The 23,028-nt window shown below is 39.8% G+C and overlaps 1 protein-coding gene across 1 annotated transcript in view; it reads left to right on the forward strand.

Annotated features, from left to right (window-relative positions):
* tmem104 (transmembrane protein 104) overlaps positions 1–23,028 on the forward strand; it is a 205,363-nt gene that overhangs the window by 30,035 nt on the left and 152,300 nt on the right. Inside the window, exons 3-4 of the mRNA XM_043714560.1 lie at positions 18,485–18,593; positions 20,499–20,579. Coding sequence (XP_043570495.1) covers positions 18,485–18,593; positions 20,499–20,579 — 190 coding nt within the window. The remainder of the gene's footprint in view (positions 1–18,484; positions 18,594–20,498; positions 20,580–23,028) is intronic.

Below are 23,028 nucleotides of genomic sequence, written 5' to 3' on the forward strand. Positions count from 1 at the left end.
GCATCTGCAGGTTTTATTGTCTCTAATTTAGGAAAGGATCTCTGCCATCTTCACGCTCATATCCTTACGAGAAAAGTTTGTTAATCCATATGGATACCAATGGTGACTGGATCCTTTCATCTAATTGTATAAGTTTAAGGTTAGGTATTAAGGGTCTCAGTGGTTTTAGGAAGAATGGGTTGAAATTGCACTTCAGGGTGTGATAACACATCCAAGGAGGTTGGTTTAGAAAAAAAATGCAGTTCTGCATTATGAAATCAGATTCATACATTTTTATAAACTTGCAGTTGTTTACCAAATTTCTCTGTGCAACCTCTATTAAAACTTGCTTAGAAGCAAACTTAAAATGTTTCAAGGGGTACTTGTTCAGTAAGGTCAGTTGGAAATTTTTAAATTCCATTTTGTGGAAGGTGAGCCTTGCTGGCCAGCCAGCATTTATTGCCCATCACTAATTGTCCATTAGAAAGTGGTGGTGCGATGCTGCCTTGAACCACTGCTATTCACTTGCATGGGTTGATCCACAATGCCATTAGGTAAGGATTTCTAGAATTTTGGTGTAGTGACACTGAAAGAGTGGCAATATATTTCCAGGTCAGGATGATGAGTGACTTGGTGGGGGACTGGCAGCTGGTGATGTTTCCATTTATCTGCTGCCCTTGTTCTTCGAGATGGAAATGATCGTGGCTTTGGAAGGTGCTGTCTGAGGATCTTTGAATTTCTGCAGTGCATCTTGTACTGCTACTGAGTGCTGGTGGTGGAGGGAGTGGATGCTTGTGGATGTGGTGCTAATCAACTATGTTGCTTCATCAGCCATGAATGAATGGCAGAGCAGACCTGATGAGTTGAATGACCCAATTTCTGCTCCTGTGTCCACAGTCTTTGTCCTTGATGTGTCAAGCTTCTTGTGTTGTTGGAGCTCCACTTATCCAGGCAGTTGTCCCATCTAAACATGGGAAAAAAATCCAGCAAGGGATGTCATGTCTTTCTTTCCTGGTTGAGGTGGTTTAGTTAGATCAGCGGATGTGCGCCTTGCTGGCTCGGTGAGTAATTCTTGCCCATCCCTAATTGACAGAGGCCTTTTAAGAATCCGCAATACAGCTGTGGGTCTGGAGTCACATGCAAGCCAGACCAGGTAAGGATGGTGGACATCCTGTCCTGAAGGGTGTTAGTGAACCAGACGAGTTTTATGACAATACACAATGGTTACACTGTTACCAGTAGGCTGCTCTTTATTGCAGATTCTTCAGGAAATTTGCATTCACTATTCCTCATGATGGGATTCAAACCCATGTCCCCAGATCATTAACCTGGCTGACTGGATTATGAGTCCAGTGATGTTTTCACTGCACCATCGCCCCTAAATTGCATTGTGATGTTTTGGCCTGTAGTTGCACAGGGTAGTTTTTGTCTGTAAATGTTTAGAATCATAGAATTTGTACAATTCACAAAGAGGCGATTTGGCCGAATGATCCTGCACCAATACTCTGTTCACCCTATCCCGATAACCTGCATTAACCAAGACTAATCCACATAGCCTGCCCATTGATGGACACTGGGCAATTTAGCATAGTCAGTCCACCTAAATTACATGTCTTGGGACCATGGAAGGAAACCTGAGTGCCTGGAGGAAACCTATGCCAACACAGGGAGAATATACAAACTCCACACAGATGGTCACCCAAGGCTTGAATTGAACCTAGGTCTCTGGTGCTGTGAGGCAACAGTGCTAACCACTGGGCCACTATGCTGTCCTAAATGTCTGAATGTAACAGCTCAATTGTCCAAAGCATTTTAATGACCAAATACAATCACACCTGGCACCAGCAGGCTTCACACCTACACCTCCAGAGTGATTGGAGCCCTCATTCGGCACAGTCGACCATTTTGTCACACCACCTCAGACAATACATTTTTCTTTACAAAGGACTTAAATTTGTCCTGGTGCAGAAAATAATCCAGATTAGCCTTAAGTCAAGTTCCATATCAAGGAAGCTAATGGAATGTTGGTGTTTTTGCATGGAGGACTGGAGTGCAAGGATCCTGAAGTTACCTTGCTAGACCCAACTTGGAATACTGAGACCTTATTTGGGCACTGCATCTTAGGAAGGATTGTTTGGCATTGGAGGGAGTACAATGGAGGTTCACAAGAATGATAGTTAGATTTAAGGGACTAAGTTTTGAGGAGAAATTAGACTGATTAGGCTTGTTTTCTCTAGAATTTAGGTTAAGGGATATTCTAATTGAAGTTAACTGGAAAAGGTATGGTAGATAAACTATCTCCACTGTTTGGGGATTCTCGAATAACAGAGCAGAGTCCAAACATGAGGGATGGACTGTTAACGAGATATTGGGAAGCAGTTCTACACACAGGGTGATACTTGGAATTTTGCTGCAAACTTCAGTGGATACTGTATCAGTTGATTTTAAATTTGATATGAATTTTTGTTGCTGAAAAGTTATTGAGGAACATGGGCTAAAGGCAGGTGTATGGTGTTTGGCCAGAAATCAGCCCTTGTTGGAACAGCATCAGAGGGTTAAATGGTCTATTCCTGTTAAAACCTAATAGACGTTACACTAATTGTTGAGGTGTTACATTGGCAGTTTTCCCATCCTCTGGTTCTTCAGAATTCAACGATTTTTGGTAATTTACAATCGATGTATCCACTGTGGAGCAATCTCTTTCAGATCCTAGGATGCAATGACTAGGGGACCTCTACCTTTAGTCCCATTTAGTCTTTCGAATGCTACTTCCCGAGTGATGGTGTTGAGACTTAATTTCTCCCCTTCAATTTTTTTGCTATCAAATAGGATTTTCCAAGTACCCTTCACGGTAAAGACTGATACTAATTATCTGTTTAACTCTTCCACAGTGTTTGTTCCTCATAATCATTCCCACAGTTTCCTTTTCTAAAGCACTTATGTTCACGTGGATCCCATTCCATCCTTTTTTATGTTTATACTGTGAATTTTTGTATTCCTTACTAGTTTGTCCTTGTAGTTTATTTTCTGACGTTATCTTTTTAGTCCTTTGCTGGATTCTGGGCTATCACTAACTTTGGCCTCTGTGCTTTTTCTTTCAACTTAATACTCTCCTTAACTTCCTTGATTTAATCATGGTCGATTTATCCCTCCTGTAGAATCTTTCCTGCTTACTGGGTTGTTTTTTGCTGAGAATCATGAATGCCTATTGTCATTTCTGGTAATGTAGTTACCCAGTCCAACTTGGCTCTCCCTATCCTTGATGCATTGTAATTGCCTTTTAAGTTAGTTGTTTCCAGCCCATTTTTTCTACTCAAACTGAATATCAAATTCTCTCCTATTATGGTCACAGCTTCTTTAATAATGACAGAGGTAAAGATGGTCAGACTTCCCTCTTTGCTCATTACCAGGATGGCCTGTTTCCTAGTTGACTCCATGGCATATTAATGTCCTGAATGTACTCTGAATTTGTTGCCATGGCTATCCTTTACAACTCAATTGACCAAAACAATGTGAACATTGATATCATTCATAATTATTAGTCTGTTATCTTTATTAATTTTACACCTTTCCTGTGGCTATTGTTTGGTATGAGTAGTGTATAAACCCCCAATGTGTTCTTTGCCTTGGTGTCAGTTACCTTCATCCAAATGAACTTGACATCTGAGCCTAGATCATCTTTTTCTCAACTATCTTCATTTCTTCTCTTAACAGTGCTACCCCCTCCTACCATTTTCCTTCCCTTCTGCCTTCCTGAAAGGTCAAATATCCCTTAATGTAATTCCTAGATTTGCTGTCCTTGTAATTTGGTCTCAGTAATAGCTACAAGATTATATTCATTGCCCTCTATTTGTCCGCCAGTTTGTCTGTTTTGTTCTGAATGCTTTATGTTAACAGACATTTAACAAAAAATGTTTGATTTGAAATCCTGAATCAAACAAGCAGTGAGATCTGTGCTTGCAGGGAGGTGTCTAGGGTAGTAAGCTCTTTAGAGCTTACAGGTCACTACGTTTGAATGCTAATGTAATGATCCTAGGATTTGTGAATTCAAGAACTTGGTACAGTCTGGTTTGGTTTGGTTCGGTTCCTGGAGAAATCAAGGAAACTTCAAAATCTTGTGAACCAGAGGGGAATGTTGGTGGAAACTAAGTATAACAAGGAGTGGGTTGTTGCAGTGTTTGGACCTAAAACGAGTTCAGAAGTATAGTTTGAAGTCTGTAATACTTCATTTAATTCTCGTGCAAAAGATGTTTATGGCATAATTGTCTGGATTTCTTGTAAGTTGTTTCCACTGGAATAAAAACCCAGATGCCGGGGTAGAGTTAGAAATTAAATGTTTGTGGTGGTTCATTGTAAACTTCATTTGGTGAGCTGGTGCAGAAATAATGCCATGAAATAGACTTCTCTTGTCTGTACCAGTGTCCAGGATGATCTCGCAAACCGGTGTCTGTACTTAGTGTTGCCTCAGGAAAATAAAACCTCTCTACTGCAGTTATAACTCTTGCATTCTCTTCCATTTTGACAGAAGATTGCAAAGTTCAAAAACATGCACCAACATATTGAATAATGGCTTATTCCTGCTGTTACCAAACTTCGGACAAAGTCAACAATCACAACACTAGGTTATAGTCCAAGTTTATTTTGGAAGCACTAGCTTTCGGAGCACTGCTCTTTCATCAGGTAGCTGTGGAATGGGATAAGACACAGAATTTATAGCAAAAGATCAGTGTCGTGCAACTGAAACTATATATAGGTACTGAACAAACCGAGATTGCTGTTAAGTCTTTGGTCTTTTAGAATGGGTTGCAGGTTTTGGTTAATTAACATGTAAATCCCAGAACTAGTTTCAAGTCATTTTCTCAAGATAACTTTGTTTTATAACAAAAAGTGACATCTCAGCTCAGGCACTGCATTAAAGGTGTGAGGTTAGAGTCTGACAGCTACCCGAAGAAGGAGCAGCACTTGGAAAGCTAGTGCTTCCAAATATACCTGGACTATAACATTTTTCACCCTGGTCCAACACCAGCTCCTTTACGTCATGACCAAATGTTTGGAATGGACTTCGATACTGAAATTGATCTTTCTCTGCACCTTCACTGCAGCTGTGATCGTATATTCTGCATTCTATTCTAGGCCCCTGTTGTACTTATGTAAGGTATGATTTGTCTGGATAGCATACAAAGCAATACTTTTTACTGTATCTCAATCCATGTGACAATAAATCAAGTGATCTATTCCCAATCATAATTAGAGTTGAACAAGGATGTTCCAATACAGATCCCAATATCTGTTCTCGCGTGTGCTCTCCTGACCTGTGCTTTTCCATTACCTCACTCTACTCTGAAATCGGATTGTACGGACAGGAAGAGTTCAATTTGAGCCTACTCCCAGGCAATGACCAAGGTTTCTAAGGATATTAATTCAATATTTTCTATTTTATCAATGATTTGTACAGGAGTTACAAGTTCAGAGCTGAACATAGAATATTTAATGACATCTTCAACCTTGTGATGAGCATAGAATGCATCACCGTGTGGTCAGAATAGACCAAGAGTGCTTTTGTGCTTTTCTTTGGCAGGTGCAAAAAATGCCAAAGCAACTTAAGCCATGGCAGACTTAGAACATCATTCTGTAGTCTGAGGACTAAGTCTACTGAGGAAACGAAGTCTTTAAAGGGTAATCCTGCCCTTGTTGCTTTAGACATGAGGTTTGGACTATGCACCAAAATGTGTCATGACTTTGAGCTGCTTTGGGAAGTTTTAGGAATATGATGGCAGGTTAAAATGCTAGACATTTAGCTGTACATTGGAACAAGTATGCTAATTATTCACACTATATTTTGAACTAATCAGGGAGCCAGAAAATCTACTACTCGCAAAGAAAATCTTCCACAGGGAACTTGTCTGTCATGGTCAAAAGTCAGGTGACACCAGGTTGAAGTGATGAAGGTGCTCCGAAGGCTTGTGATTTCAAGTAAATCTGTTGGACTATAATCTGGTATCTTGTGACTTTTGACTTTGCACTGCATCCAACACTGGCACCTCCACACCATAGTTCTATTATGGCAGTCGAAGAGCACAAGAAAGATCTGGAAGCTTTGTGGTATTTCTTGCATGTTATTTTGGTTTATGCCAAGATTGTACATTGAATACACTGGAAATTGACAAAACATTAAGTGCCAGAGCAAACTGATTACTAATAACCTGGAGCGATTGGAAGTTTTGTGAAAAGCTAAATGCCTTGGCATATCATGGTAAAGATTTTGTGAAGTGAGTAACTTCTGTGACAACCTTTATTTGCCCTACACAGTACCTATGCAGCCTGAAATGAAGCTTTCTAAAAATGTTAATTCTATATCAGTGCTTGAACCTCAGGGAGTACAGATTCAAAAATAATTTTCTGAATTAAACATTTAATGGGACTGAGTGACTTTGATCACAGTGGGGATCTGAGAGCACTTTCTACATTACTATGCATTGCTGCAAGTTTTATTGATTCAGTGCATTTTCAAGAAAAAGCTGGTTCTATCTGTGAAAATTGTGCACTTAACATGTTATGCAAGAACAGTTACTTGTGCTTTGAGAACTGAATTGAAGATTTTACATGGATCCAGTGGAGAAAGTTTTACAAACTGAGATGGCTGTATTTAAAAATGATCTCCAGAGGACACTTGAGAAGAAAACATACTGTGTCTGAATTTAAGCATTGAAAGACAAGATTGACCTTTTCTATAACACCACTGACTAAGACAAGCTGACTCACTTGATCAACATTGTCTCCCGTGTCAGTTCTGAAATGTCTAATCCAATGATTAGAAGACTGATTTCAATGAAATTCAACCAAATGTTAAACATTTCAGACAGTAAACCACTGAAGGCCATCTCATTCATTTAAGAATTGCCCTGTGCACCTATCATGACAGTTGGGAATGACCAAAGACAGTCATTGAATCCCTTTTGACTAGACACCTTAATTGACCTTGAAATGTAACTGAAGAGAACTGACGAGAATGACCAATAGTAAGGATAGTGTGACAATTTAAGTTGGGGAAAAAAATCTTAAGCATCAGAGGGAATGTACAAATGTTCACACATTTGTCAATAAGTGGTGAACATGTGTCAAAAGCTCATGGCATTCCAACAAATGTCATGAAATGGTTAATTTTTGAATTTTCATCAAACAGATATTTCAATGTGAAAATTGTGGCCGACAGTGGATCCACGCTATGCTGGTTCAATGTTTGAAGCCAAATTGGGTAATGACTATATGAATGCATATTTGAATATTGATACCCTATCAAGACCAACAAAGTTGGTTTCAGATGTAATATTAAAATGAAAAGATGCAATCCCCTTATTTCTATCCAGTTATGATAATATTGAGACTGAGCTACTCATGAGCTCAGTCACCACTTACTGAGAAGAATTGCTGCAATTAGTAGAAAGCTAACAAAAAATCAACTCTAAGTGCAACACAACTTAGAACTTTCTACACCTTGGCAGAAGCCAGCAGTAAATGTGAAGAAATGAAAAAATGCTAGTTTTTTGGGCATATGTTTGTTGACAGCTTTGCTCTATATGTTTGGATTTTTCCTATCCGAGTTGAAGCTTTATGAATTGGTAATGTCTTTTTAATCTGACTCCTAATTTGGTGCTCTTTGAAAGGGCCTAGATATAATGTAGGTAACATCCTATGGGCCAGTCAATTGAACATGAAAACATGCATCATTACTGACACCCTGTCCTCTTACAGGAGAACGTGAGGACTGCAGATGCTAGAGATCAGAGCTGAAAATGTGTTGCTGGAAAAGCGCAGCAGGTCAGGCAGCATCCAAGGAACAGGAGAATCGACGTTTCGGGCATAAGCCCTTCTTCAGGCATTAGGGCTTATGCCCGAAACGTCGATTCTCCTGTTCCTTGGATGCTGCCTGACCTGCGCTTTTCCAGCAACACATTTTCAGCCCTGTCCTCTTACACCCGACTTCTGGTTTCCTGTCCCCTCAAACTTAACTTTTCCACATGTTTGTCTGGCAACCCATTAACTGGTTGCAACTATCTGTGCTGTACCTGAATTAGCATTCAATGTGATGGTCTGTACCACCCTTGTCTTTGTGCTCCCATATCTATGGAGTTGAGCTGAATCTCCTGGCTAATGTCTTTTAGATAAACCCCTTTTGCAGTTATGTGGAGACATGAGCAGTGCTGCCCAATGCCAAGGAGTATACCTTCTATAGACTATAGTCATAGAGTAAACATTGAAACTCCACAAATGTGGAGGCTTGCTGATGGAGCATTAAATTTACCAAACTAAACGCACTCTTTTGGTGTGGACCCTATGATCAAGTTACCGCAGAATCGCAGTATACTAGTTTTCAACTTGCTCTGTTTCGTCCTAACGCTGCTACAATAGCAGTTGCTAATTTTCAATTTAATTTTCTTTGCGATTTTGAAATCAGTTTATAGTGGTCAAGGTGGTTTTTCTTGCAGGTCTATTTTGGTTGGAGTGCTGATCCCCTACGGCATCATTCAGAGTACTTAAGTAGCCTGGTGAAGTCATTCTTTTTTTTTCTTGAAAAGAGCATTGCGCTTGGGATCTTGTAGGGATTCCAGTTGATTATTTGTTCAAATTACTTGATTAAATCCAACTAGATTGACTCCTTTGTGTGTGCTTAAAATATTATATCTGCAGATAATTATCAAATATCTTGATGGAAGATGATATCATGAGGGAGTGAAATCAGTTTGTAGACAGAATTTGTTTTCCTCTTCCACCTGACTGAATTTAGTTCTAAACCCATTTTTGGCAAAAACATACTTTGTGCTGGATTTGCCTAATGTCAAGAGAAGATTAGGGATAGTGTTTGAAGGATAGTGAAACTTGAAGATGTACATTGAAGAAAGAACAGAAAAAGCTTGACAAGTGCGAATGACTTGAAACAATTTCAATCTTTGTTTCACATGGAAATCTTCTAATTTCATTGGTAGCAGAATCCCAGTCATAAGGCTTGACTTCTTTCCTACCCACCCCCCCACCCCATTATTAAAATGTGGGCATTCTAATTATTGTGTAATATTGGACCTGTCATTTGCAGGCTTTGTATCAAAGATGTATAATTGAAAACATCACTCAGCTGTTGACTTGTAAGAAAATAATTTCAGCTATGAAATCATCTGAATGATGTTTTGGAAATTGTTCACAATTTTTGGTCTAAAAACGTGTTCCTGCATGAGAGTTAGCTCTTGCCCCTAAAATTTATTTGATCTCATGCTCTCTTGATGCATGTTTATAATAAGCAGTCCATACTTAAGATGCCAAGATGAAGAGCGGAAATGGCCCCTCAAACTGTTCTGACGATCATGGCTGATCTTGTTCAATTTTCTTTTCCCGTCCTATCTCCAAGCTCCTTGATTCTCTTTGAGATCAATACATTTTCAAATTCGGTCTTGGATGTGCCATAATTAAATAAGCATCCACTGCCTTTTGGATCAAGAGTTGCAAGATTTGCAACCCTCATTTTTCTCCTTGACTTGATTCAAAAATGGCTGAAGCTTTATTTTGAAACTGTGATCACTAGTTCTAGACACGCCAATCAGGGGAAATGGTTTTGTGGCATATATGAGCCCCTTAAGTTTTATGTACTTGATTAGGATTAGCTCTCCATCTCTTAGAATAGAGATCCCTGGCGCACTTTCTTCGTGCAGGGCAACTCACTCCTCCCACAGAGCCACAATTGTATACAAGGTATAATCTCCACAAAACCCATTGTAGCAGCATAACTTTGATCTTTTATGCCAATCCTATTTGCAATAAAGGCTAATGTTCAATTTGTTGCAATGTTTGTACTATCTTTTGAAGTAATTTTGCTTGTGTACAAGGACAATTTCTTTTTTGCCTACCAATGCTTAATATATTTCCACATTGTTACTCCAGCTACAAAATAAATTAAACTGTTTACATCCTTTTGCAGCCTCATCACTTATTTCCCTATGTAACTTTGTACTACCAGTAAATTTTGGGTATATTATGCTTGCTGTCCTGTAAATCATTTGATATAGATTGTAGACTGTTAAGGACAAACCACTGATACTTTTTCCATTCCGTAGTGGCAGCGTGTTGTCTTTAAAGCTTTCAAGCATGATAAATTTCATGTAATTAGTACATAATTTTGAAATAGCAATAATGGAAAGTATAGTCAACATAAATGCTCCAACAAATTGTTGAAGATTTTGCTATTTTTGTAGAATGGATGGTTAAATAACAAATTTAATGTGAGATCATGAGTTTTGGTAGGTGAAGTAGCCCACTTTTACCATGGAATGCATGTTTAAATATCAAGGACTAGAGGCATCGAGGAATACAGATTTAGGAATCATTCAAGGTAATAATTTTAAGAGACCATCTAAGCCAGCAATGCACCATTTCGTTTCTGGAGGGGTTGGGGAAGGGAGGGAGAGGTGAATGTGGGCAGAAGCTGAAATGTGAACTTGTACTTGTGTAGAATGTTTAGACCATTAGGCCATACTTCAAGTGCTGTGCAGAGTTCTGACCAATATGTTGGGGGGACAAAAGGATTTAGGGTTCAAACCTTTTACAACGAAACCATCAGAACTGAGGGATTCTGGTCCCCATCATTCCACTGCTCTTCTGACTTGTTTTGTATCTTTTTGTCCCTTTTTCTTAGTGTTTATGATTTAGGCACAAAATATGTCATCACATCCCACCCTTTTCTCCCTACCAATTACTCTGTCCAGGTGTCACTTTATCCTTGGAAAACACCTTAGTGTAGCTTTCTGACACTCTCTTCGTCATTTCACCTAACTTTTGCAAATTTCCAGGAAGCTCTGTGGGGTATTATATTAGAGATACGAGATTACTTGGATAAATAGTTGCTTTACCCACAGTGAGTGGAATTATTATTTGCAGAAAGAATTCTGACTAAGTATAAACATAATTTTATGGTCTTAATTGTTTTCAAAAACTTCTATTTCAAGGAAAAGCACCAATTGATGCCTTAAAAATTATGAATTCAAAACATGATTTATTTCAGCATAATTGGATGGGAACTTTGCAAGGAGCTTAAGCACAATTTAAATTTGTTTTTCATGTGCGTGGAGCATGTTTGAACATTTAAAAGTGAAAACAAAAATGCTGGCCATACACAACAGATGCCTCAGATTTGAGAGTCCACTATTAAGGATGAAGTTGCAGACTCAGAAGTGCATGGTAAAATAGGGCTGAGTCAACATCATTTCATCAAAGGGAGGGACACACCTGATAAATCTGTTACAATTCCTTTTGAGGAGATGAGCAAGTTAGACAAAGTTGAGCCAGTAGACATGATCTATTGGGATGTCCAGAAGGCCTTTGACAAGGTACTGCACAGGAGCCTCTTAAGATAAGAGCTAATGGTGTTCTGGCAAAAGGGACTGGCATGGATAGAGGATTGGCTGACTGGCAGAGAGTAGGGCACAAGGGATCTTTTTTCAGGATAGTATTAGTGACTCGCGGAGTTCAGCAGGGTCCAGTGTTCAGACCACAATAATTCACATTGTACTCTAACAATCTGGATGAAGGAACTGAGGGCATTGTTGTTAAGTTTGTAAAAGATGCAAAAGTGAAGGGACAGGTAGTGTTGAGGAAGCAGGGAGGCTGCAGAAGAACTTGGACAGGCTGGGAAATGGGCTAACAAGTTGCCAATGGAATACAATGTGGGAAAGTTTGAGGCACTTTGCCATGAAGCATAGTGGCCTTGACTATTTTCTGAATGGGGACAAGCTTTGGAAATCTTAAGCACAAAGGGAATTGGGACTCATTTCAAGACTCTTAAGATTGATGTACTGCTGAGGCTGTATAAGGCTGTGGTCAGACTGCGTTGGAAATATTGTACGCAACTTTGCATCCCCCCACTTCCAATCTGAGGAAGGATGTGTTGCCCTTGGAGGTGGTCCAGAGGAGGTTTATAACAACGATCCCAGGGATTAAAAGTATATCGTATGAAGGATATTGAGGACTTCGGGTTTGTACTTAGAGTTTAGAAGGTTGAGGTCCTGGATGCATTAGACTAGGATCTGAGGGTCCAGCCTCAGTGAAGGGGCAACCTTTTAGAGGAGCAATTTCTTAAGCAGCCAGAGAATGGTAAATGTGAGAAACTCATTGCAGAGCGCTGTGGAGGCCAAGTCATTGAATATCAAAGACAGAGATAAGTTCTTGATTGGTATGGGATCAAAAGTTATAGGAAAATGGTTTTGAGAACTGTATCTGCCATGATACAGATACAGTATCATCTGGTTTTGGCTTTTGTTTCTCTCTCCACAGATTATGTCTGACCTGAGTGTTTCCAGCATTGAAGTTTCCTCAGTTCACTTTCCCATTGTAGTGATTGTAACAAGTTCAGCCAGACTTGAATGATTGGAGCAGGTTAGCAATCCCATGAGAGTCCTGGCTGATGGATATAAACAGGAGTGTCAGCAGCTTTATTTACTGAGAGCTGGTTCTGAGGAAGGTGTAATTAAAAGGTGACTTGGTGATGGATACTGGCCTCCTGTGGTGTTATTTCAGTGGTGACGAGAGAAAGAATTTGCTCATAATTGTCATCTTTGACGTGGACTAAGCATTTCTGGCATCATGCTGTTATTTGACTTTTGATCCTGCTGTTCAAGACTGGACCCGATATGTGGGGAAAAAAAATTGTTTTTTTAATCTGAGCGAATTACACTGGGACAAGTGAAAAACAATGGTAATTTTCCTGACAGATTGGGGTTCTGCAGTTTTTTGGTTAGTTGCAACGTAACATTTCCTCAGGCACCAGATACTAAAACCTTTCAAGAGTTGACAGTTAAAGCATGTTATGACCCCAAGCTGCCCCTCATTCTGAGATGCTATTGGTATTTGTCTGAGAATTGAGCCCAATGGATCAGAGACCACAAACTAAGATCATAGTGAAATTGACGAGCCGTTTATTACACAAAGACCTAGCAGAAGTGAAATTAACCAGGCTGACACAAAACTGATTCTCTGTGCCAAATGCTCTTCCCCCAAACAGAAGTGTAGGCATATTTTTGTAGGGGTACAACAGAAAGGTGATAATTGTAAAACAGTTACAATACAACGGTGAAAATTGTCAAGAGATTAAAACGAGTAAACAAAATAGAAATTAATCAAGAGTCCAGCAGTAACAACTTATTCAGAATTGACACAGGAGATTCCAGCCATCTGAGTTTGTGAGAATGTCTTCTGGAGGATTTTTCATTGTGTTTCCTGTTCGCATGAATAAGTGCAAATGTCCCTTCTCACTGCATCCTGGTGTGTCCATTGTGTTCCTCCTGCAGGCCAAGCGTTCTGGGGCCCTTCGGTCTGCCTGTTTATTTATGCAGTATTGGTTTCGATGGGAAATGAGTCTGCCATTAGGGTGAGACTGCAGTGCTAATCGGGCTGGGAGCTGATTGTGAAAAGCTATTTTAGGGAGTGTGTTCTCTGATCTAGGAAGGGGCTTGGCAGTGTCTGGTTTTTTGTTAGCCTGTTTGGTCAAGACTGGAGCACTCTAGGTAGTTTCTGTATATGTTGGTAGGCTTGATTTGTTTGTTTTGCAGACCGGCTTCTGTGTTTTGTGTTGCCATGCTATGGGCGAGCAGGGTGGCAGATCTTTTTCCCACAGTATTACTCAGCAGTTTGAGAACCAGGGGAATCTGTTGGGATTTTTGACAAGGTTAAACAACTGGCAGAGGCATGTGACTTTGGTTTAACCCCATGATGAGATGCTGAGACATAGTTTGGTATGTGGGAACAATGATATAACCATGCAAAAGCCCCAAGCTGATCCCCAACTGGACTTCAAATTGGCATGACAGCTGGTTTTTTTGTTAGAAAACAGCATGTGGAGCATATCAGTTAGAGGGTATTTGAATGGAAATGGGCACCCTCACCAGGCTGATTGCAGTTTGGGAAACCTACTTTGAGTGGAGGCAATTGCGTAGTCTCATTCAGGAAATATCTTGAATAAAGGATTCTAGTTTGGCCCACAGCACAATCCCAAAACTAAGCCAAGCCTTGGTCAAACAGTTAAATTTTTTTCCAGGATTTGGACTGGCAAGCCATTGTGGCTGCCACTGGTATGTAGACTGGAGATAGCAGCAGAGTCCCACTGGACCTAAATTGACTAAGAGAACTCAGGCCTGTATCCAGGAGAGTGCACAACTTAGAAAGCCCACCTGCAGCTGATTTGGAAGAGTTGAATTGCTTAGCAATAACCAAATCAGAAACTATTAAAATAAACATTAAATGGTCATACGGTTCTAATGGAGTGTGGTTATAAGGTTCTAATGGCTGTGTTAGTGATTACAGAACCAGTCTTTAACAAAACTTGCTTTGAATTCCACCTTTAAGTTTGTGCAAAACCTTGGCTGGACTGAGAACGTATACCAGGAGACCTTTGCAGATTAAAGGTACAATTTTGGTTCTGACTTCTTAGGAGAAGCAACTGCTTCAGTTACTAGTAATTGTAGTAAAAGGCTCCAGCCAGAGTCTGGGTGAAATAGGTTGAGTGTTTCACCTTGATTGGTTTGACTTTTTGCAGTTAGAAAATGGCTGCCTGAGTGAAGTCCTAATTAAATATCTGGATGGTTTTCAGCAAGGTTGTAGGACTGGCAAAGGAACCAAGGGCCCCTTGCATAGTGAATAGGTAGCAATTGCATGATTCTGCAAGGCCAGCCCAGTGCCATTTTGCCTTAGGTGGGGATCATCAGCCTGTGCCATTTCTCAGCACACAACTAAAAACATTTTGAGGTCTACCCCGGGTTGCCATTTATCTGGACTTTGTGTTAATAACTGGGAAGACCAATAATGAGCACTTTGTGAACTTGGACATGGTCCTTAGGCATTTCTCCAAGGTGGACATGTGTGTTTAGAATGGGAGAAATGTGTGTTTGGCACCCCAAGTGACCTCCTTGAGCTACAGAGCCAATAAGACTGGGTTACACCTGTTAGATGATCAAGTTAGGGCGTTCACAGGTGTTGGAGCTTATATTTTTCCTTGGGTTGGTGAATTTTTATGTAAAGTTATATATAACATGGCATCCGTCTTGAGACCGTTACATCTGTTGGAAAAAGTCGTGGAAATGGTCGCCAAGATATAGCCTTTAGACAATGATAGCTGTTTCTTCACTTTGATAATGTGTTGGCACTCTGTGATCCCAGGGGAGATTTGGTGCTCATATCTCTATACAGTATCAGGGTAGTGTTAGCTCACTGTTGGCCCAAATGGGAGGGTCACTGTCCAATAGCATATGCTTCCTTGGACTTTGGCATGCACAACACAAATACATCCAGAGAGAAAAGGAAGTTATTTTTGGTGTGAGACAGTTCCACCAATACCTTTTTAATGGATGTAAACTTGTTCTGGTAACCGATCACAAACCACCGCTGCAAAGGTTGTGCTGCCTCACTTCAGGTTGAATTCAATGCTGGGCTCTCATTCTAAGCCTGTACAATTACAAGTTGGAACACCATCCAGACGAGTGGTACTTGACACTGGTCCCGCTTCTTCAAAGTCAGCTCTGAGTGAACATGACCGTTGATGCACTATTATGTCTGTCAGCCAGGGCTGCCTGATTGGAACTGTTAATGTGGTCCATTCAGGCAGCTCATTCTAGGATATCTACCTGGTTGACCTCATGACTACCACTATATCTCTCCCCTTCTATGTCCCCGAACTTAGCCCTGTTCCTTTTTCTTGTAGAGTCTCCCTGGGGAGGTTTTGCTCCAGGTCCAGTTCCTCTGATGTAATGCACAAAAAAATTTGGAGGGAGTAAAGATTGCATTTTGAAAGGCAATCTGACTTACACTGGCTTATGGGATATTATCATTGGAATGCAAAAAAAGTCACAGAACCTTGAGCAACAAAATCCAATTTGGGAAGTGAGCATAATTTGTACCAGGATTGTTGACTCTGTCAGGTGCAAAATTGCTACAGCATTTTGTTGTCTTTCAAAAAATACTGATAATAAGCAAGTGGTGGTTGGAAGGAAGCTGATTTTGATCACAGATGTATTCTCCAGCGCTGTTAAAATGTAAATAAAATCCAAACTCCGCCAAGGTTTGAAAGCTGACCCATTTTTAAGGGTTTCTTTGCTTTTAAAAAATAGTACCTCCGAATGTGCAAGACAGTGACTCAAAATGTTGAATTGAATTTCTGCTTCATTTATTAAGGTAGCAATTTATAAATGAAATGCAGAACAATAATGTATGTACCATTTCCCCATCACATTCACATTAACAGTATCTTGCAGATCAAATAATCACATTGCCTGGCTGAAATGAATGTCATTAGTACAAATTACATAAGCCATTTCAACCAAATAAAGTTTGATTTGTTTTTGAATCTTTCAGTGAAAATTAAATAACTTGACTGAATCAGTGAAGTTATTTCTCTGTTTAGCAGGCAACTTTGAAATGGATGTTGCTTTGTTTGGTGTTAGTCAATGTTTTGTGTGACTGAGGAAATGAGCATTGTTAAGAATTTCTCATTCCCATGGATGCATATTGCACAGAAGGAAGTCATTTATGACTTATTCTTCGCCTGACTGGTTCAAGGATAATTTCACTGTCCCAAACTTAACCATAACTCAGTGTCATGCCTTGCTTTAAATATTTATCCAATTTTCCTGCTCGTTGCAATAGTCTCTGCTTGAATCATGCTATGTAGCAGGCACTCTTACAATTCCTCATGCAAACTTCTCCTAAATTTTCTCAGTTCCTTATAATAATTTGATGTCCTTCATTAATGTCTCATAAAACAGTCTTCCATAACGCTGAAAAGCATCTCAGTGTAAAAAAATCAGATGCAACTTGCTCTGCTCAAAGGAAGGCATCCTGATTACTCCAGTCTGTTACATTAGTATATGCTCTCACATAAGCTGTCATATTCATGCTGTTTTCTTCTCAGCAGTCCTCCAAAGCTTCTCAGTGCCAGGGATCTGGGTTTTATTCCAGGCTCTGGTGACTGTCTGCATGGTATTTACATGTTCTTCGCCCTGTCTGTCTGAGTTTCCTCGAGGTGCTGCGGTTTCCTCCTACAATCCACAGATGTGCAGGTTAGGTGAATTGACCATGCTAAATTGCCCATGGAGTTTGGGGGTGTGTAGGTTAGGTGCATTAGTCAGGGGTAAGTGTTGGATAATAGGGTAGGGGAATGGGTCTGGGTGGGTTACTTTTGGAGGATTAGTGGACTTGTTGGGCCAGATGGTCTATTTCCACACTGTAGCGATTCTACGATGATGTAGGGATTCTACGATCAAAGTTGGCTGTTTCTGGTGAGGCGTGTAATATTGTAACTTTGGACACATGCATTCAAAAGTAGATGTAAAATGAGTGGTATGATCTCAGTCCTATGAAGGTTCTCTTGGAAGTCAGAAAGTCAATAAATTAAAGTCTATTTCTGTGGTAATATGTGACTTTTAAGGGGCTAGTCTGATTCCTGTGCTGTTAATTGATGTGTTTATACTGCTGAACTTGGCGAACTTAGGGATTAGTTCGCCGAGCATTGCAGCTGGACCCGCAGGGGCCAACCGGACCACCCAGTCACTGCCTATTTCAATTCCCCTTACCACTCCCTTTCTGACATGACCATCCTTGTACTTAACCACCAAAAGTTGCTGAAAACCGGATTCATTCCTTTCATGGTCCTTATAACAGATTGTAGAGCGAGGCGCTCCTCTTTGGGTGTTTTGGCTTTTATTCTGAGGTGGGGTGAACCTCCACTTTGTAACAGTAAGAAATTGAAGAGTTTAGATGGGAGTGACACTTTATTGGTATTGAGTTTGTCAAGGATATTGCCAGATAATGGGTTGAAACTTTGCTTTAGATGTTTAAGATCTCTTTAAGCTGTTGTGTACCTAGTTTTCTTGTGCTGAAGAATATAAATAGCCCTTGTGTGAATATTTGTTGACTGATCCAATTACCAAGTCAAATTAAATGATAATCTCTCAAACCAGGTTTCATTCTGGGATCTGATTTGGGCAGGATTATCGGACGTGTATTTTATCTGTAGAGAAATAGTCTTTCTATTCTGAAAGTGGATTTGCTGGTAGTGCTCAACTTAAAGCTGCCATGCAGGGCACCAGTACATAAGGGTTATAAGGTGGAAAAAGCATGGAGCTAACTCTTAATAAAAGCAGTTACTTGAAGCATTGTGATTTGCCTGTAGTTGCTTTGAATCCCAAGAACATCTTATCCTTTGGAAATTCCATTTGTGTTGAGGATAATGCTTTTGAAGCAGATTTGTGTGAGCACAGCATCAATTGCAGATGTGGAGTGTTAGGGTAAGAAAAGTGAAGCTTTCTAGCTTTCTGGTTCGGAAACTTCTGTTCTTCATAGCCCATAAATTTTTACGTGTTTTAAAATGAGCAGTGAGTGTCCTACTCTGGGGATGAAGAGGCAGCAAATTCTATTTGTTTTAGGTACCAGAGCAAAAAGAGGTGTTTATCAGGCTGTCTGTTTTTTTGCACACAAGGTAGATGACAGTGATCCCTCTTCAGATTCATATGATGAGGATGAAGACAAGAATATTGCATTCAGAGATGGTTATGAGCGGTCAGAGACGAGACCTATTCTCTCCGTCCGTAAGTATTGAGACAAACTCTTTACGGAGTTGAAATAACTTTTCTGTACTGAACAAGTACAAATACAGCAACTGAAAACGGAAGGTTTTTTAACTGATTATTTCATACGGAGGCCACTTGACCCAAATTCAATGGAAACGATGCAATTGTCGGGTTGCTTGAACCTTTGTTTCTCTGGAATCGTGATGGATTTGAGGGAAATACTCCACTGTTGGACGTGCAGTCTTTCCTTTGAAACCAGCTTGAGGATTCCCATCTCAGTTGGACAAACAAGATCCTGAGGCAGGGAAGTTCTGTGAATATTAAGCCTTCAACTAATGCCACTGAAACGTTATCTAGTCACACTTCACATGACTGGGAGGTTGCTTTGCACAGTCTGGGTGCACTTTTTATTAAAATACAACTGGATTTGAAAAATACTTAATTGATTGTAAGATACTTTGAAATGTTCTGAATTTGTAAAACATGTTTAAATCTGGTTACATTGCATTTTTTCCATAATGTCAGCTTTCATAATGATATGACTAGAGAATGAGAATTAGCTGTTTCGTGCAAAGCTGTTCAGTGTAGCAGGAGCTAGGTCTCATGGATGTGTTTCAATTGTGGAGGGTGGTTCAGCTTGATAGGTAAGTGAAAATGGGAAGGAACTGAGACAACTTAATGATCTGATCATGAATAGTTTAACCACTTGGATATTTAGACTGAGATGAAAGGTGACAAATGGTGCCAGGTCTGGTGACGTCTCATTTACTTTACGCGCGCCCCCCCCCCCCCCCCCCCCCCCTTGCTTGTCTGCAATATTTTGCTTTTGTAAAGTTTTTTCTTCTAAAGCCTCAGGAATTTACTTTGGCTAAACTGCCTCATCCTCGTACAGTATGCATAAGCTTCTGAATCTAACCTTTTTAAGTATAAATTGTTAGTCCTTTGATTGAAGGAGTTGGACTCAATGTATTGACTAACTTCCACAACTATAAATTGCTTTGAACTGATCAATCAATTTTCTGCATTCCCAGTTAAGTTTTGGCTTCTGTCCGATTTACGAATCTGGGCAGAGAATATTAGATTCCCTACAGTGTGGAAACATGCCCTTCGACCCAACTAGTCCACACCGACCCTCCGAAGATTAATCCACCCAGACCCATTTCCCTCTGACTAATGCACCTAACTCTATGCGCAAATTAGCACGACCACCTCACCTGACCTACACATCATTGGACTGTGGGAGGAAACCAGAGCACCTGGAGGAAACGCACGCAGACACTAGGACAATGTGCAAACTCCACACAGACAGTCGCCCAAGGCTGGAATTGAATCTGGGTCCCTGGCACTGAGGCAGCAGTGCTAACCACTGAGCCACTGTGCTGCCCGTGTTTACAAGACTTTTCATAGATTTTGGAGCATTTGTGAAACTTGAAGATATTTTGGATTTTGTTTAGTGTTTCAATATGTAGACTAATTTGACTAGACATGAGGGTTTGACCATTGTTAAATTGGATCTGTAAGATTGCAATGGTGTATTGAATAATCATTTCCATTAACAAAAGCAGTGGTTAGAAACACAGCAAGTAAGGTAGTATGAGGGGAGAGAGAAACCAAGTTAGTACCTTAGGTTTTTCCATACCAGGAAATATTTGAAATGTGACTGTTTTGTAATTGAGTCCAGAGCTGTGAAAAAATTGTAGGAGAGGAAAAAAACAAAAGAATAAAGGCAGGAGTAATCAAAAAATGAGCGGTCGTCATACAAAACATGAGGATTGGTAATGGAAACAACCATGAAATGCGTTGAACCGCAGCAGAATCCAGTCTTGGGATGAAAATGAGAATGATTCATTTTTAAAAAATGTTATGTCCTTTCCACTACTGGAGTATATGCACTAACCATTCTATTGACTGTTTTATGTCTAGAAAGGACCAGCACATATGATGCTTTTGACATTGTGGAGCGAGTAGAAATGGGTCAGATGGCTTCTATGTTTTTCAATAAAGGTAAGCCTTTCACTTAGATTTATTTTACAAATAACCATTGTTTAAATAACATGTTTAAATAACAGAACTATTGGTGCTGCATTAGCTAGTCTCTGTGCTGGTGGATATGTGGCAATTCACCTCAGCCCTCAAACTTCTGAAGAATGAGACCAAAATTACTGTCTCTGATCACATTGTACTGACCCAGAGATTTGATTACTGTGTCTTGGGACAGTTTAAGTTCATATTTCAGATTGAAGGTCTCTTACGGCAAACTGCCAGTTATCTTTTTGTCCTGGATGATGTCGAGCTCCTAGTGTTGTTCGAACTGTGCTAATCCAGGCAAGTGGGCAGTATTCCATTGCATTCTTGAATTATGTCTTGCAGATTGTGGACAAGCCTTGTGGAGTCAAGAGTGGAGTTGTTTGCTGGAGGATTCCTAGTCTTGTAGATCTTATGGCCATAGTATTTATATGGCTAGTCCAGTTCAATTTCTGTCAATGGTAACCCTCTGGATGCTTATAGTGGGCGATTCAGTGATGGTGATGTCAATGAATGGTGATTAGATTCTCTGTTATGGGAGGTGGTCATAGTCTGACATTTGTGTGGTACAAATGTTAATTGCCGTTTGTCAGCCCAAGCCTGGATATCGTCAAAGTCTTGTTTCATTGGATATGGACTGCTTCAATATCTGAGGAGTCACGAACCGTGCTTAGCACTGAGAAAATTATCAGCAAACATTCCTCTTTCTGATGTTAGGGCAGAGGGAACCTCATGGGAGTAACTGAAGATGTTCGCCCAGCAAACTTTGGTTTGTACTCTTTAATTGGCCATGTCAGGAAAGGGTAGTAGAAATGTAGTTCCCTGGAGCTGGCACACTGTGCTACACATGTCTGGTGATTTAAAAGAAAGGTTACAAAACTAGTCTTTAATATGGGAATAATTTGTATCTTGTGTTAACTTTGATTTTGGGAGCTTGATATGATGCAATGCTAAATAAAATTGCAAACTTTTCCATGTATTGGAGGTAGTTAGCCAGATTTTATCAGTGGTGTTAGAAGGGCTGACCCAAATTTGGCTGAGACCTCGTGATTTGTTTGCCAAGAATTTGAGTCCAAGCTGCCAATGAGCGGAGTCTTTAAACTTTAATTTAACAGCACTGAGTATAGAATTTGTTTCTCATTGATCTGTTCATTGATCACATCTTAAAAACGAAGCCAACTTAGATCCAGTTGATTTAAGGTGTAGATCCCTAAGGTGTTATAATGGTGTGTAGTGTAGGGAAAAACTGAAGTTCTTAGTTTTTGTTGCATTGGAAGGCATCTATATTGCAAGCTGTGCTGGAAGATGAGTACCATCCTGCAATTTCAGGATTTCTGTACTCAACTGCACTAAATGTTCTGAACTTGAGTCTGGTTTGAGCAATGATGATAAAGCTGACAGTTGGCTGTTAACTCCCCAGTCACTAACAAAACTTGAAATCTTCTACCTTTAAGGTTTAATAATGTACAACCTGCTTCAGAGTACTTTTGCTTCTCATCAGATGGAAGGGTTGTTTGAATTCTCAAGTGATGTAGCCAATTCATAAAGCTGAGCAAATATAATACATCAACTGGCGGTTCAAAAATTTAAAGTGAAAAAGCTAGCAAAAAGCTAATGGGAAGTTTGATCTTAGTTCACTTGTTCTGAATGTTACATCCTAATATATTTCTATTCAGAACAGACAGTTCGAGCAATGAATACAGACAGACTGTAGCTGACTGTGACTTAGTTTATATTCTTGTAAAAGATTTTCCCAGTTGATCAGTTTTCAATGAGCTATTGTAGACCACAAGTTTATTTTTGTTTAACTTAATGTGGCCTATTATGTTAAAACATCAAGAGAACTGTCATTATGCAAAATATATAATAGTATAGGTGAATGGCTGTTTTGCTGTCTTAAGACCATGTGTAGAATCATTTCAGGAACTATGCTCAACCACCTGGACTACGTGTCAAGGCAACCTTCTCAAGGTCAACAAATGCTCAATAAATTTAAACAAGAATATTGGTTGTGAGACAATAACATTTGGATGAGCAAATTTCCTACAATTAAACATTAAAACCCAAGTTCAGTGTTTTATTTTGCCCTCACTAAATAAGGGTGAACTAAACTATAGCCTTTTGTTTTTACTTAGACCTGGAACTGTCGACCCCATACCTTCTCCAAACAGTGATCGCTAATATTGGTTGTCGTTTTCCCCCTTAGCTCAACTGAAGTTCTCATCTATCCTTTTTGCTAAGGACTTGACTATTTCTGTGTTTGGCTGGATTTCCTCCCAGATTGTACCCTCTTTGAATGCAGACTCCTCCAGAATTGTATTGCCTGTATTTTGAGTTCAACTACATGTTCTGACATATTTATCCCTGACACATTTAACTAAACCTATTAAAAGTTGAGATGTCAAAGTTCTCATTTCTGCCATTCCCT

The sequence above is a fragment of the Chiloscyllium plagiosum genome, chromosome 24, assembly GCF_004010195.1.
Source record: "Chiloscyllium plagiosum isolate BGI_BamShark_2017 chromosome 24, ASM401019v2, whole genome shotgun sequence".
Classification (NCBI taxonomy): domain Eukaryota; kingdom Metazoa; phylum Chordata; class Chondrichthyes; order Orectolobiformes; family Hemiscylliidae; genus Chiloscyllium; species Chiloscyllium plagiosum.